This window comes from Dermacentor albipictus, chromosome 1 (genome assembly GCF_038994185.2).
Source record: "Dermacentor albipictus isolate Rhodes 1998 colony chromosome 1, USDA_Dalb.pri_finalv2, whole genome shotgun sequence".
Taxonomy (NCBI): domain Eukaryota; kingdom Metazoa; phylum Arthropoda; class Arachnida; order Ixodida; family Ixodidae; genus Dermacentor; species Dermacentor albipictus.
This window is the reverse complement of record NC_091821.1, coordinates 324,662,759-324,679,361: the sequence shown is the minus strand read 5'-3', so window position 1 is coordinate 324,679,361 and position 16,603 is coordinate 324,662,759. Positions and strand designations below refer to the sequence as shown.

The 16,603-nt window shown below is 47.1% G+C and overlaps 1 protein-coding gene across 1 annotated transcript in view; it reads right to left on the bottom strand.

The window, feature by feature from the left end:
- The window catches only part of LOC135910178 (ras-specific guanine nucleotide-releasing factor 2-like), a 354,652-nt gene extending 342,218 nt beyond the window's left edge, over positions 1–12,434 (bottom strand). Inside the window, exon 1 of the mRNA XM_070528983.1 lies at positions 11,515–12,434. Coding sequence (XP_070385084.1) covers positions 11,515–11,784 — 270 coding nt within the window. The 5' untranslated portion in view covers positions 11,785–12,434. The remainder of the gene's footprint in view (positions 1–11,514) is intronic.
- Between the last annotated feature and the right edge of the window lie 4,169 nt (positions 12,435–16,603).

The window sequence follows — 16,603 nt, the reverse complement described above, 5'->3', positions numbered from 1 at the left end:
GCTTTACCTTTATTATTTCACAAAAACCTGTTTTGTTTAATTATGAGGAATGTAGGAATGCGGACACAATGTCCACGCTCGCTCTGGAACAGTTTGATGTCTGTTCTTGCTTTTCGTCGCTTGATTCTGCATTGTAGGTGAATAAACTTCATCGAAAGATGTAATATGGGAGACTTAAACCCTTTTATGAAGCTTTTCGTTTAAGAACGCGTTATCTGTGTTGTTTCAGACGAAGCCTTGTACAACACCAGCCAACACAACCCTCGCACGCCCATGCACCGTCATTACCATGACGGCACAGCGCTCGTTAGAAAACTGCCATAAGCAGTGGCGCCAGATTTTCCCGTAGCTAATACAATGAGAAACTCCACGACCTATGGTAAACCAGTGCTTCCCAGGGGGCGCTCGTGAAAAACGATCGTCAGCGCCGTGAATGAGAACGCATCGTAACTTTTAGTCTTCCGAACAAGCGCGGGGCTGCAGGGAGCACGTTGTTCTTATATTTTATATATACGTTTTACGAAACCGCAACCTTAGTGAGTTCGGAGTGTTTTTCTTTTTTTTTTATTTCTCTCAGTACGAGTATTGAAAAATGCGAATTTACTTGGGAAAAACGCCCGAGAGGTGTTTTGCGCAAAAAACTGGGGGCTACCAGCCCCTGCCAGGTTATGCCGCCGATAGTGTTGCGGTATACGCGGTTTCAAAAGGATCGACTCACTAGAACAGTTCCTTTATCCACAATAACTCGAGAAGGGCGAGCATTGCATACACTAAAATGTTTTGACGTTGAGAAATCTATGCCGGACAACGGTAGTTCATATTTGCAGCGAAATGCAATTCACGAGTGAAGAAGCTACGCTGTTCGAGTACGCGATCACATGTTTCATTTCTACATATTTCAGACGCGAATAGAGAAACAGTTCCTTCGTAGGCAAAGTGAGGCTGACTTCTTTGGAGCCACTTATAGCGTCCACGGCGCTAGAATTAAAAGGCGCGTCCACGTCAACTGCACGGCAACTCGCCGCACGACGTTTGCGGATCGCGCACCACTGGCTGACGGTGGCCTCGCTGGCAAGCAGCTAGCGAGATCTCCCTGCGTCACAGAGGTGCGGCCATTCAGCGACAGAGGAGTGGTCGTGGCTGCGATGTGGCGTCTCCAGCGGCATCACCGTAGCTCATCACTCGCCGCCGATTACAGCACTTTCCGCGTCACTTCCAATCGGACGCTAACGGCGCTTCCGAACGAACCGCCGACGCTCCCAAGCCGCAATGCTTTGTCACCGTTTCAAGCCGTTTTACCCTCTGCTTGCAATAACTTCACGTAAAACAAAAAAATGGCTGTGGCTTAGCTGAGATTAAGCCCAGGATGCGAAGCATACTAGCCTTTATTTTAGTTGTTGAACCAATGTTTAGCCTGGTGAACTGCTGTTGCTTGGCTATATTTGGTTCGGCTAGACGAAGAAACAACTCATGCAGGCGAGCGCACGAGCTGAGACCCGGCTATGTAGCTACGCGGCCGCAAGCGAGCGCACGAGTTGAGCCTCCGCTTTTGCAGCTGTTATGACGTCATACGGTAGCTACGCGGCCGCGCGCGGCGCAGCAAGGAAGAGCGTGGTTGTGCGGCTAGTATGCTTCGCATAAAAAAACATGCTGATCTTGCGGCACCGCTGATTGTGATGCGAGCACGGCCGACCAGTGGTTCGCCGCGTGCCGCGAGCTGTGCACTGCAGCTGAACTTGACCCGCATCGGAACTCTCGTTGGTGCGGAACGTCTGAACGCGGACATCGCTTTTAATAAAATGGACACTGCGCGTCGCTTTACTATAGCGGACGTCACTTTGCCTGCAACAGAAGCTGCATACCCCACAAAAAGCCAGTGTTTGTGTCAGTGGTCGTGGCGACGCGTTGGTGCAGCGTCGACGCATTGTTTCTGCAGTAAGCGCGAAGCGTTCGCCGTTTATGTTCACTGTTAAACTACGTGATTAGGAATGTCATTTGCGGCTGTTTCGTTTTGTCACCAGGCACTGCCAAACACGCGCAGCGCTGCAAACCCAGTGGGAATTTACCCCGGCTGGCACTATAATATTAGCGCTCCCGAGAAAAATACCGCCTGTATGTATTCTTGTACTAGTAACATGGTCTCGGTCTTTCCCATAATCACTTTCAATGAACTCAAATGCACACGCATATTTTGTCCGAGAAGCTCTAAACAATAATAGTTGAAACGGCGCGCTTGCCTGCCTCCAAAGTCGCCGTCACTCATGCTTGTAGTATTCACGAAAAATAATGCGATCGTGGGGCTATATTGCGGCTTTTCTAGTCCTGGCAATTACCCACACAGAAATAACAGCGGCCTCCAAGCTTCTTCTTTCTCGCCTTCTGCACGTCTCCCTCCGTCTCGCCACTGGGCATGTTCTTCTGCTTGTATGGCTAAATAATGCTCGCTATGTCCACAAGGAGGGGCTGTGTGTCAATTTGAAAGTGCAGCGCTGGTTCCCCATCGCCCTTTGTGGGGGACTGCTAAACTGAATATCAGCAGCAGCAGCAGCAGCAGCAGCAGTAGCAGCCGAATGTGGTAGCAATTATCAAGGCTGGAAACGAATACGTGTGTGTTCACCCGCTCGAGAATCTTCACGCTCACTCTCGACGCAGGGATGCTCTTCACGTGACGCCCAACACCGACATTCTCGCAATTTCGCAGACGTGGAGTGCGTACCCGCGGCCGATTTCCGGTTTCCAGTGAGTGTGTCAGTAGAACCGTGAGAGTGCTAGTTGTGCCGGCATGGCAATATAAAAGAGCGGAACTTCCACATATCTCGCAGTCGGCCCGGAGAAGTTCCTCTCTATGCTACCCGACACAGCGGCCGAGTGCAGTTTGTGTCTGCGACGAGTACTTTGCTCGAGTAAAGTGTGGTGACATGATGGTCGCATTCGCCACTCTCTACATCAGTGCGTCAGCAACGCAAAAGCAAGTTAAACAATTTCTCGCCCGGTGTTTCGTTCTGTAGGCACGCGGAGCAGTGGTTCCTGGCTACAGCAACAGCTATCACAGTACGAAGCGCTTGGTCTTCAACGGAAACAATAATGTGGGCATACGAAAACCGGAAACTTGGTGTTTGCTGACCTACATTGAAATCATCTTTGGTGTACGTCTTACAAGCTTTCACTTTAGCCATAGTCGTCACTTGATGAAGGTGAAATAAAAAAAAAAGGGAACGCCCATGAGCTTAAATTTAGGTGCACTATAAAACCCACACTTGGTCGCAATTATTCCGGAGTTCCCCAACGCGGCGTGTCTCACGATCATATCATCATAGTGGCTTGTAGAAACGCGGAATATTTTTAATAGTCATCACGGCCCATGATAATAGCTGGGAACACGTTGACTACGCCAACGAAATGGACGTGTTAAAGGTCACTCCTTCAACGTTGAAAGTAAATCCTGCACTTTGAGGGTCAATCCTGTCGCATGAAGTTCTCGCAAGGTTACGTCCCATATTTATCGACACTATTCGGAAAATCAACAGGCACGTGCGTTGTATCTAATTAGTTTCATGTGCGTGTGTGTCGCATGTAAATGACACCGCACGCGCATCGAAACATCTGCGCAATTGCGTTATATTTTCATTACCGTTGTACTGCATTTGCGTTTGCAAAACTCTTGCTTTAATATTTACGCAAGCAGAAAAGAACGCTTTGCTGAACATCGATTCTCACGTAAGCATGTAATTCTTTTATTTATTCTGCGTGTTATTTTGAGAAGTGCTCCAGAAAGTGAAAGCAGAAGGGGATTTAAGAAAGCTGTGGAAGAAAAAAAACATGAAGACGAAACTGTATACGCCAATTTGAGATTCCTTCTCCTGATTGTTTCTTTAATGTAAGTAACTGCTGAAACGCTGCTGCCAATTCATGCTTCGTGAATGGATATTATGGTTTCGAAATCCACTAATTATACTTTGTGAATGCGGCAAACAAAAATATAATTAAACACCTTCTATTATTCACGCGTGCAAATAACACGAACAACAACCCGAATTGTAACCAGTAATGCGAACCAGACACGCTCAGTGGCCGAAGCTAGTATCCGAAATAATTATTCCCGGTATCGGTTTAACTCGGGACAAATAAAATAAATATGCACAGAAGAGACGCACACGTGCAAATAGTGCGCGAGTGCAGAGTTAGCAAAAGCAGGTCTTGCCGTGCGCGGGTACTCGTGCTGCTTTATCCGCAAATCTCGCGCTGAAAAACAAACATGGTAATCCTGCGTAACAAGAAGCGTGAAAGAACGTTAAATCCTAGGCTGCGACCAGCTCGCTTCGACTGGGAGCCTGGGCATTCCAACGAGCGATACCACAACACTGTGGATGTTCGTTATCGCGTTACGGAAGGTGTTGCTTTAGCCGAAGATTCCGGCTCTTTAGCACCACGCCAGTAATGTGTGCAGTAAAAGCTGATTACATTTCAAAACAAGCCCTTCAGAATGAGGACCGAATTAAAATAAAATGTATTATCTTTTTTGTTTAAGGTACTTGATAGCCTATACAAGCTGAAACATGGAGTCCTTGTGAAGAAGCGGTAGCCTGAAAAGTATTAACAAACTTCACGACGAATTCACGAAGCTTTTTGTTCCTAAGAGCCCTTTGCCACTCGTCTGCCGCCTTCGCTTAAAATATGTCCGCCATATGAATTGACTGTAGTTTGCGCTTACGAACAGTTTTAGCTAAAGAATATTTCTGTATTCAAATACGGGCCCAGTTTCATAAGGTAAGCATTAAAACCATCACCTATTTTTCCTAAATTTACGCAACCCTACTTGCACAAAGACTATAAAACATCCATTACAAAGCAAGAATGAAACGCAGCAAATCTTAACCTTGTACTTAGAAAGCCGTCATGCTACTATTTCAGGTGATTTTGTCATTAAAGAAAGACGAAGACACTAAGGTGTTACTTTGTTATATGGGTTTGCAAGCACACGTTGAGCTGCTACAAGAGACTCAAGAGAAAATAGTTTAACAAAACACTCAATTCGTGAAATGACTGTTGCCAAACTCAAAGAAGACTACGGCGCTAGCACTTAAGTTGGAGTTTTCTTGGCAACACTCTCCTGATCTTGTTATAATGGCCTACTCGTATCAAATACAGAGATGTCTCAATGGGGACCTTGTAAGACCTTCGTTCCATTTTGGGTTCTGAAGAGGAGGACCTCACACGCGCGGCCTTTGGGAATGAATGCCGTTTGATGCGCCGGATATCGCTAACAAAATCTCTCATTGCTTTCTTACACAAAGTTTCTAATCGTTCTTACAGCTGTCTGTGCCATTTAAGCAGTGCCATACTTGAACTATTCGCATTGGCCTCACGCTATAGTGCGTAACGTGGCAAAACAGCCACGCCTACAAAGCAAATTTTGGCGCAATAAAACTGGCGTGACACGAACAGTTACAGAACAAAGCAAAACTCGCCTATGTTTGGAAACGTACCGTTCTGCGACGGGGTGTATCACAAAAAGAAATAAAGTCTTTCGTGCGCGTTACACAACGCGAGGAGTTCGATACGAACAGAGCTATTTCGCAACGAAAGTGTGCCGCGAACTGGATAGTTAACTGTGGTTACGAAGTCAGAAAGCGCTTTGTGGTTTACGACCGATAAATTCGTTCTTCACTTATTGCTTTAGAAAATTCTGGCTGGCTTTCGTCCACTGCCTATTGCGAGGAAATAAGTTAAGTTCGAAGCCCCCAGAACTAAAACAAACATAGCGTGATTAGCGTAACTAGTTTGCTTCTTATTATCACCTAATATGAAGAGCACGTTCAAATTATTTCGCATTTATTTCGCAAATTATTTCGCAGCGTCACGCATTTACGCCTTTGTCAGGTTGTCATCGCATAAACCTCGCTTTGACGTTGCCTCTGCTTCGTTTATTGCTTCCGAGTCATTTTAGCATCACGAAGACGCCCTGAAGAATCGAGTGATTGCCATCATGTTATAGCTTTTTAATGCATGGCACCCTCTCTCTCGGACAAGTTTAAACAGACTGGACTGGACATTGTTCTCTGCGGCTAAGATACTCGGACCATGGCTATACACCCGTCACTGGCACAAAAAGCGACTCGTGCACTAGTACACTACTTTAAAAGCGCCAGTTTAAGAGACCACTTATAGTGTCCCTGTGCATCATCCCACGTGCTCTTAGTGCTCACTCTCTCCCTCTTTTCTTCTTTCTTTTCCTGTTTCCTTTACCCCCTGTGCCGGGTAGCAAACCGGGCGCTCGTCTGGTTGACCTCCCCGACTTTCCTCTCCTTGCTCTCTCTCTTTCTCTTCCTCGCTCTCCGTCACCCTTGTAAAAGCAAGAACTGTAACGTAATTTTTATGTGAACATCGCTTATCTGCAGTATAAAATAATACAGTAGCTAGCTGACGAGTCGGCACAACTGCATTATTGTTAGATGCAGCACGCACTAAAAACACGGACAAAGAAGAGAGACGAACCACGAGTGCTATATTTCGCATCTCTTCTTTGTCCGTGTTTTCAGTGCGCGCTGTAACTAATAATACTGAGGATAAAGTAAGGCGCGAATAAGGCGCGTACGCTTGCGAATTAGTTAGAGTATGTTGGATCAGTCATCTGCCAAGGCGTAACCATGGCGTACAGAGGATGCACGACGCGGTTGTTAGTAAATAAGGGGGTGGGAGCGCGCATCCAAGTGCAACGCTCTGTGCGTCAGGGTTGCCCCCTGTCACCATTGCTTTTTTGTTTGTATATTGAACCTTTTTGTTTGAGCGTTATTGAAAGCAACAGCGTTCATGGTTTTCGTTTGCATGCGGCGGAGGTCCGCATTCTCGCGTATGCTGATGACATTGCCGTATTCTGTGCTGACTACGAAAGCGTTCGTGTTGTGGTTCAAATTGTGAAAGACTTTTGTTCTGTGAGCGGGAGTGCTGTGAACTGGGCTAAGTGTTTGGGGTTCTGGCACGGCGACTGGCCCTTAACCCCAACGAATTTCGCAAACATGACTTGGACAGCAACCCCAGTAAAATATTTAGGAGTGCCGCTGGAGAATTATCGCGACAGTGAGCCATATTGGAAATGCCAAGTTGCTGAAATGCGTGAGAAGGCCGACAGGCTCAAAGGCTTCAGCTGGTCTATTTTCGCGCGTGCCACAATTTGTAACCTTTTTTTTGTAACCAAGCTGTGGTATGTCTTGCAAGCAATTCATTGTTCTCGCGTCAATGTGCAGAAGCTGCACCGTGTATTTGCGGTTTTTGTGTGGGGAAGCACTTGGGAGCGGACACGACGCACCAATCTGTTTCACCGCGTCCGCTCTGGAGGACTAGGTTTGGCCCATCTATATCTGCGCCAGTTGGTTAACCGATTTATGTTTTTTCGTGACACGAATGACCCCTTTTTGCGAACTGTGTGTCAGGTTAGGTTGGGCAGGGTTTTGCCAAATTTGGTTGTTAGTTCGGAGAGTATGCAAGGGAGCATTTTTGGCTTCCTTAAAGAGGTGTACATGGCATGTCGCGTCTTGCAAGTGCGATTTTCGTTTGAATATTTGTCAGTGGTGTCGCGAAAGAAACTTTATAAGGACCTGTGTGAGGTCTTTCTTCCGGTACCGTTGTACAGGTCGTTGTACTGTGCAGGTCCATGGCAGTCAGTTCTAAAACGTGTGAAAAGAATGACTGTACCAGGCGGAGTTAAAAGTTTCTTCTTTAAGCTCCATACGAACACTCTTGAAGTCAAGACGTATTTGGAAGCGAAGGGTTTCTTTGTGCCTTGGGGAAATCATTGTTTCATATGCCGGAAGCCGGAAACTATCGAACATGTTTTCTTAGATTGTTGGGAAGCCCTTTTCTTTTGGGACATTCTCCAACGCACGATTAAAAAAGACTTACCGGTTGATGCTTTCGGAATTAGATTTCTGCCCGTTGAGAGTGAAGACGGGATTCCTTTTGACATGATTATGATATTGGGCCTGCACAGTATTTGGCGATCCAGGATGGCTGTCAGCCACGCAGACATTGATGCCAGGCCCATAAGACAGTATTTTTGTGAATCTGTTAGCAGAGCTATTGAAGGATACAAGATACAAGACCCAGTGCCTGAGTGGCTTCCAAGAATGGAAGCTTTGCTACACATGCGTGAATTTTAATCTCATCACGTAACCCCAAGTGAGGGTGACGTATTTTTAACATACGTGTTGTGTTCTTCGCGCGGACTGATTTTGTAAACTGACGTGTTGAAGTCGGCAATAAAGAAAAAAAAAGAGTTTGTTGCGGTTTAATGGATACGTACCCGGCGTCAGTTTAGTAGCAAAGCTTTCACTGGAGCGTCCCTTTCTCTTGTTCATCGGCACTTCCTTTACCTTGCTCTACCTCGTCAAATGTACGCGAAATCAATTCCGACCGTACTGGGAAACGCCCAGCTCTCGCTCAAGAAAGATGAGCGTAGTAGCCAGAGCGCTCTCCTTCGTATTAAGGAACGTGAGCGAAAGCTATGGACAAACTGTGGGAGAAGTATTTTGTATTCCAAAAAAAAAGAAATATCAGTTACGAGTTCCCACACCAGCGCGTATTTCTTGAATTCTACGATGGAAGACGTTAGTGCAGATGGTGCTTTACGTGCAAGCACGGCACTGATATTTTCTGACAGGGGAGCTGTACGCAATGAAATTCCCTCATACATAAATGGTTGCCTTCCAAAACTCGAGTTGCAAAAGACGCTGTCTTCTTAGAAACACTTTAAACAGATCAACACGTGAAGTATGAGTACATTCTAAAGTATGCAATTTAACGTGCCGTCTAACGCAAACGAATGCAACTACAATGAACTGCTTTGAAAAGCAATGAATGCAAGCCTGAAGTTTACGTAGATATCTTTCACGAACTTAAAGCTCTCCACTGTTTGTTGTTGCACGTAAGTTCTCATTGCATTCGTGTGGGCTTCGTGGGGAACCGACAACGTTTGCTGCATAATTACGCGTCATTCCGCTGAGCGTTCAAAATACTTACAGGGTTTGGGCCCATTGTATGGAAGCCACGCAAGGGTAAGATTTTTTTTTTCTTCTATGCAAAAGAGCCGCTCATTCTTTTTGCTTCTATTCTTTTTTTCTTGTCGTCATTAGTCTCATGTGAGAGGCTTCCTTCTAATGGTGGCCGTAAACGTCAGATTTAGAGCTTCGAAGTATAATTACAGCGTCGTGAGTCGTATGTTTTTTTAAGGCAATGAATTCGGAGAGATCCGCAAATATCTCTGCAAAACATTGGCAGCAGTTTGCTTCACATTGCATGGCAGTGGAGAGACGAGCAGCTTTGTTTAAATATGACCGGTCGTTCGTCGCAGTGAAGACGTGTCCCATCGTCGGAGATGCCTGATAAGGAAGTACGAAGCAACACGTAGGCATGGCCCCATAAAGCAGTGTCTTCGAATGCTGGCAGAAGAATACTTTTGCAAGATGGGTGTCCTGAAATCGGAAAGGAAAGCAACCGTAACCACGGAACACTGTTATTTATGACGCCCATTCCAGCTATATGTGCACCAACCGAGAAATGTTTCTAGGTTGGTGGAAGTATCAGGATGAAGCTAAGAGTGAGAAAGAGAGGTATAAGCTTAATAATACCTGGAGGGGCCTCGTATGCTGCTCCAGGTGGTGAAAGGAGTGAATTTTTCCGAACCAATGCAACGCACTCATGACTGGTGGAGATAAGTCTCATAGAAGACTCATAGATAAGACTCATAGAAGACGTGATTCTTTGTTTAGCTGATCAAGAAAGGCCGAGTCGACGGAAGAAAATTGCTTTGAAAGGCATATTAAAAGATTATGTTAAACAGGTGAAGCTTCCCGCGCTTTATGTTTTATGTGCTCGACAGAGGTCAGTTTACTTTATTCGGTTCAACTTTCGCCAATTCAGCAAACTCAGAAAGCGTGCATAAGTTACTATTGCTGCGTAGGTACAAGAGGTGCTCTCACACAGAGACTCAAATTACACATGCACATAGGAGTGGCTTAAGGCACTAAAAGTCAGAAACTTATCGTGATTATAGCGGTTCCAGCACTAGGTAACGAGAGTGAAAGTACTGGGTTGGATGATGATGATAAGAAAAGTCGTGAGTGCTTGTGGACATTACACTAAAGACGAGAAATACAAAAGACGTGTGTGCACGAGCACAAATGATGCTGAAATGCAGCAGCCATTACACGTTATATATACATGACAATGCAGTAGCTCTTCAAGATGATGGTGTGGACCCGCTCTTCAGTTAAGTCGACTACTCTGCAGTACACCAAGACGGGCCCGCAGTACAACACGCTTTCTCTGCGTGAGGCAAATACAGGGAACGAGTATTCCATCACATATTCCCTGAACAAGGACTCGTTGTGCGACGATGCTGGAGGATGACGCAAGACTACGTTCACGGAAAGTACACGGAACGGCTAATTATGTATTTTTCCTTTCTGAAGCCCACCTGAGATTAAGTCATCGTGTTAAGTGTCACTTCGAACAAGACTCGTGAGACAATATATGAATATATCATTACTGACTTTTACAAGCATACTTGTGTGCTCCAAAAAATCTTCTAGCAGTAATCAGATCGCTTGTGCTTGGGCTTCCTGACTGTTACCGCAAGCTCTCTCATGATCGAAAAGTGTGAGCGTTCCCAAGCTGCGCCTCGAGCGACAGAACCACGCTGAAAGATTAGCGCCGTTACCTTTGTAATAGTTACCTATGGCTTTGAAATCCATTGTTCTTGAAGAAAAAAAAAGGACATTTCAATAGTCCTTTGTCGCTAGCAAAAGTACATCATGATTACACAAAACACGTATCAGAGCACAGGTCCCTAATTGCTGTTAAGTTCGATGCTATCATACAAGCAAGCGTATAGATTCTGTACTTCTGCAACGTAGTTTCCGCTTTCTTAATTGATTTTACGCTATTGATGCGCCTATATAAATACCACAAAACATAACATTGCTGACCTGGCCATCATGTACAGATTGACGTGAATCTTAGTTGCTTTGTGTCGACAATAATCATCACGTAAGACAACTTCGATGACGTTAGAGCTTTAATTTATATCATTAAAGAACAAGTTCGTGTCAGTATACGTAGACAGTGTTCACGATGTAGGTACTCGAAAACTCTAAGGCCGACATCGCACGCTTGCGATGTCCCATCCAACGTGACGCTAATTAGTGTTGATTTTTGAGGCAATTAGGAAGGTGACTGAAGAGGCTTTAGCAGGAGACTGTAACTGAAACGACCTCACATTGCATCGCCACGTCAAGATTGCGCGCGACCATCTATGTTCATACCACTTCGCTGAAGTGAGTGGCATGTGCGAATCATGCACGTGTGTTCGCGCGTTCCAGGGGTGCGGATTTTGTCTGTCGACGTGACGCCGCCTGCATGGCGTTTCCGATTGCGGTCTGTGGGCGAGCTCCTCTTGGTGCGTGCCCACGAGTAACGAAGTCGTGCAACAGCGAAGGTGATCGGCCGGCAGCTGCTCACCTGAGTGCTGCCCGTGTTCTTGCCGCCGGTGACGGGCGTGAGCAGGCGCTCGCAGTAGGAGCCCTCGAGGAAGAGCACGCCCGACGGCCGGGTCGTCGTGTCGTTCTCGAAGTAGAAGAGCAGGTTCTGGTAGAGCACGAACCAGCGGAGCTGCCAGCGTGCGCTGTCCGCCGTGCGCTTGCAGAGGTAGCCACGCAGGCAGTTGTCGTGCAGCGCCTTCTCGGACAGCGACAGCAGCTGTGCATCGTTCATGCGCAGCGCTCGCTGCATGGCCCCCCGTGCTCAGCCGGCCCGCCGACGACGACGCAGCCACATGCAGCCCCCGTCGTCGGAAGACGTCGCGCTAGCGCCGCCTCCGCCGGCCGCCCGCGCCATGGGGCGCCGCGTGCCGACGTTGACGACCCACCGATGCCTGTTGGGCCTGCCGCTCGCCGACTCTGCTTTCTGCCGACGCTGCACGGACGGGTTCGGGGTTGGGGGAAGACCCGCTGCTGGAGCTGGTGTGCAGCTGCCGCCGCCGCCGCCGCTGCCGACGCGATTGCCGTCGCCGACGACCGACGGTCGATGCGATGCCGGCACGCGAGCCCCTGGCGGCCGCCTCTTCCCGCCGTCACGTGGGGGGAGGCGAGCAGCCTCCGCCTCCCCCGGCATCTTCTTCCTCCGACTCACCTGGACGCGCCTCCTTTTCTGTCCCCCCTTTCGCTCCCCAGGACGCCGCTCCCGGCCACCCGTGCGGCACACCTCCGCGGCCCCCTCTCGACGCACCTGTGGGATCGCGAGGGAGCGAAAAAAAAGGCGTCCCACTTCTTGCTCAGCCAGCCCTTCTGACACAGAGAACGCCGGCCCCTCCGATGGGCAGAACTGGGTTAGGCCATCAGAATGTGTGTCACAGGGACGACGCCAGTCGCTCTGTGGGTCAGCCGACGGCGTGCCCACCACGATCCCTTGCGAACTGCTTAGACGCACGGAACGGGAGCTCGAGGTGTAGAAGACGAGCTTGATGTCTATGGCACTTTGTTTTCGGAACATTTTAATGTTATTAGCATATTTAGAGTACTTCACGAACTTTCAAGGGTAACCGTTTACCTACCCACTGGGGTCACTGGGTAGGCAGTCCGGTCTAATGGGCAGCGCATCGAGCTGCTACGTTGAAGGAACAGGTATGGAAACGAAGTGCCGCATCAACTTGGGTCACTGGGTATGTGGACTGCGTATGTGGCACTGGGTACGTGTCGTTGTTCAACGAACCTACCGCTCGGCCTGTCCACTCCTTCATCACGTCCCGTCTGAAGTCTCGGTTCTTTTCTTCTTTCAGCGAATCTCTTTGATGCTGACTTGGGGCAAATGAGTATGGGCCATTTGGTCTGGGCTGGTTTGCAATGAACCTATTTGACGCTAAACTGGGTCACCGGGTACGTGCCGCGAAGTAAGTGCCCCTCCTCAATGAACTTCTTTGATGACAACTTCAGTAACTGGTACGTGCCACGCACTTTTCAGTGACGAAAAATAACATTCAAAATTTCTCCGGTACTCGGCGGAAGCAAAGCCGCGCCACGCGCGGACTTCGCGGTGGCGCCGCTAAATGGCGGAGCGTGCGCAGTGGTTGGCGCGAGAAATGACCCCGTTTGCATACGTGCTTCGGCATTGACGATATGGCATGCCGCTGCACTACTTCAGTGCTAGTCGCATTAACGTAGACATTCATCGTGAGATGTGTTCTGCCTGATTATTTTTTTCGGGCGGTTAATAGGCGACTGCGCGGTGCACAGGTGACCATAGAAACTTCGTCGACATTATACATGCCTAACCGTTATATGTTTCCCCTGATTTCATTTATGTTTTCTTAAAGGCCCACGCGCATTACATAAGGGGACGCTTGAGTACAGGTTTTCATTGCTCGCGAGAACAACACAAACGAGAAAATTAAAAAAATAAAAAGAAAAAGTGATTACGTGGTAACCGGTGGTAAGAAAACGCTAGTCTGGGTAAATCTAGCAGGTATACAAACGCTAGTTATTTTTTAGAACGCGAGTATATAAGATGATCAAACATTCGACACAACAATAGTGCACAAGTAACAATAAATTATTTTGCGACAAGGAGAACAAGTTTATCTGATGTAAGGAAGCATTTTAGTTTATCATAAAATGAATTTCGATTGTTTCACGTGATAATGTTATGAGGGAGGGATTCCATATGACTATTTCTTGTGGAAAGAATGAATTTGGCACTGCTAATGTTTGAAGAAGGATGCGCATTAGGAGCATGCTGTGAATGGGGCGACTGTAAGTTCGGCAAGATATTTTTAACAAGGCATGCCTTGAAACCGGGTGGCACTAATAGCAATAAAGAAAGCACGTACAAGATATGAGGCGGTGAAGATACAGGTGAAGGAAGGCCGAGTGTGCCCTTTAGTAGTGTAACACTAGGTTGCCTTGAGTATATGATGTGCTGAATCGAGCGACGCGGTTCTGGATTGTTTCAAGGTGTGAGGCGAAGTACATTTAAATGGGCGCCAGGCAGATGTCGCGTATTCGAGTTTAGGTCGGATGTACGTGAGGTGCGCAAGTTTATCGACCTCTGAAGATGTTTTCCTAAGGTAACGTTGCAGATATCTGAGCATGCACGAAACTTCAGAGCATATCGTTTCGGTGTGCACCACCCACGATAGTGAATTGATCATGCAACACTTATATGATGGCGTGTGCTTAACAGGAACTGCGTGGAGATGGCGGTGTGAGTTCTTCCGTGATTCCTGCCTTGATTTTCTGCAAAAATTGCATACTGTTATTACAATTTCTGTTGGACTTCAGCGCAAAAATAAACTTCGCGACGTCTGGAATCGTCAAACACTACTAGCAGCTTCTGAGTTACCATATACATCCTTACTGACATTAGTCACTCTTCAATTATCCGGTGCGGATAGTTCAGGGCATTCGTCTGTGCACGTTTCTTCTATGCGTGGTCACGGAGAAGCTTTTGTGCGAGAAAGATCGAGATATGATGAAAGCGCTTCTTGGAAGCCTGTCTGCAGAAAGCGGTCGCTCCTTTCCTAGCCCCTTAGCACTTCTCGCATCTTGTCCACCAACGCCGCACAAAGGTTCCAGGAAATGGCAGTCTTTCGTCATTATTCAGTTTTTTGCTATCTCACCTACTAATCTGGGCATAACGTTTCCGGAGCGCGAAAATGCTCCTTGGATCTTCTCGCTTAAAGAAAAAAAAAGCGACGCTTGCATCTACGTGCTTCACAGGCCGATCTTAACACACTGGCCGAAAATAGAGCCGCAGCGGACGAGAATTATGCTTGTTGTCTAGCTAGAAGGAACGACCTAAGAAGGAAAAAAAATATTCGGAAACCACCGGTGCGTCAGTGTTAACGAATAGCGGAACGTTTCTAGAGAGCTATTTGTTGCTGTGTTCTTTCCCTTTCAGGAGGGATTCCCTTGGCTTTGTTTTTCCTTGTAGAGAGCGTATTTTGGTAGCGTTCCGCACTGGGGGCAAATCCGTAGAGAAGAGAGCGACTAACTAGCACATCTGCAGGGGTATCATAAAAAGAAGCAGTTTAATGATTGGAAAATGTAGAGAGGTCGGCCGGAAAATTGAGAATCTGGCCTGCTGCTCTACGTAAGGGAAGAAGAGGGGAAGATAAAGGGTCACAATGGGGTGGGGGGGGGGGTGATAATGGGAGGAACGAGGTGAAGGACACATTGCATAAATGTTATCACAAGCGTAAGTCTAGGCCCGTGTCGCCTAATAAACGTGAAAGTACACGGATAAAGAAATATAAAGTGTGCGTCAAAGAAGTGTAACGCCGAATGCGCCCCGCAACTCGTGTGCCTACGAGTGAATAAATGTTCTTTCAATTAAATTATGGATTCCTACCCCTGTTTTATGCGTGCCTACGGGTGAACGAGTTTTCTTTCAACTCGAGCGCGTGCTCTTTGCATCGGCGCCTTTGTATAGTCGGTGAACGTTCGGCCATCTACTGCGAAAACGAATAAAAGAGCCAAAGAAATATATTCGCTTTCCAAGTACTTCGCAGATGTATGCCCATCTGACAACTGATACAACAGAGATGGCGAAGCTGTTTAACCGAGTTCTCACACCCTTCGGGAGTACTACACAGGTCTGTTTGCTGCAGCAGTTCTTGCTGCGGTCGGGCGCGGTCGTGGCTGCTGCTTCTTAGTGACGGCCCCCACGCAGACTGCGTTGCGACACGACACCGTCGGCTCCCATCGCCGAAGCCGCGCAAATTCTTAGCTGACCTCCAATGTGGAGCCAGTGTGAGGCGACGTGAAGAAAAAAATTATGGATAACCGGTTAAAATAAAACCGTGTATATAGGTTGTCGTCTTTAAATGAGATATGCGCAAGTTAACTTTTATTTCGTAGTCATTGACCCTTAAGTTTCAAACTGAATTCTGGACCCTGACACCTGTTGCGCTGCAATTATATATGATATCGACCGCGCCGGGCTGCACACCGACCTTCGCCACTGCACGAAAGCCGTTGTGGGGTTCCTCTTGACAGCTTCGCTTTAGAGGAGATGAACCAACAGAGCCGTGGAGGAGGCGACGCTAAAAGAATATGCACCAGCGAGTTCAGCACAGAATACTATACCATCTTGTTCTACAAAAAAGCGAGACCAGAGTATAAAATAATAAGCAGAATTATGATTGACAGCACAAAAATTAAATATACGATTTTAAAGAACTAAATCAAGGAAGCTGTTCCGGACACAAGCGTGCTTCAGTGTCAGATTTTATGTAGTGGAACTTGTTCCAGTGGTCCGAATGCATACGTTTCACTCTCTGTACAATCCTTGAGTAACTTTTATACAAGGCAGCCACGAGCAGAGCAATAATGATGGCGTTACTCTAAGCGCTGTACTACAGTGGTATATTAACGCGTATCCAAGGAAACCTATTATATTAGTTTCTTTTTGTATATTTATTTCAAATGCAAGGTTGTTCACACAAAAATAACGCTGATGTTCGCGGAAACACCAAGCGAGGTTGTTAGACCGTACATAGACGCATAAATATTTCCGTCCGTAAGCTTGCCTTGTTTCCTTCCTTAGGGTTCAGACT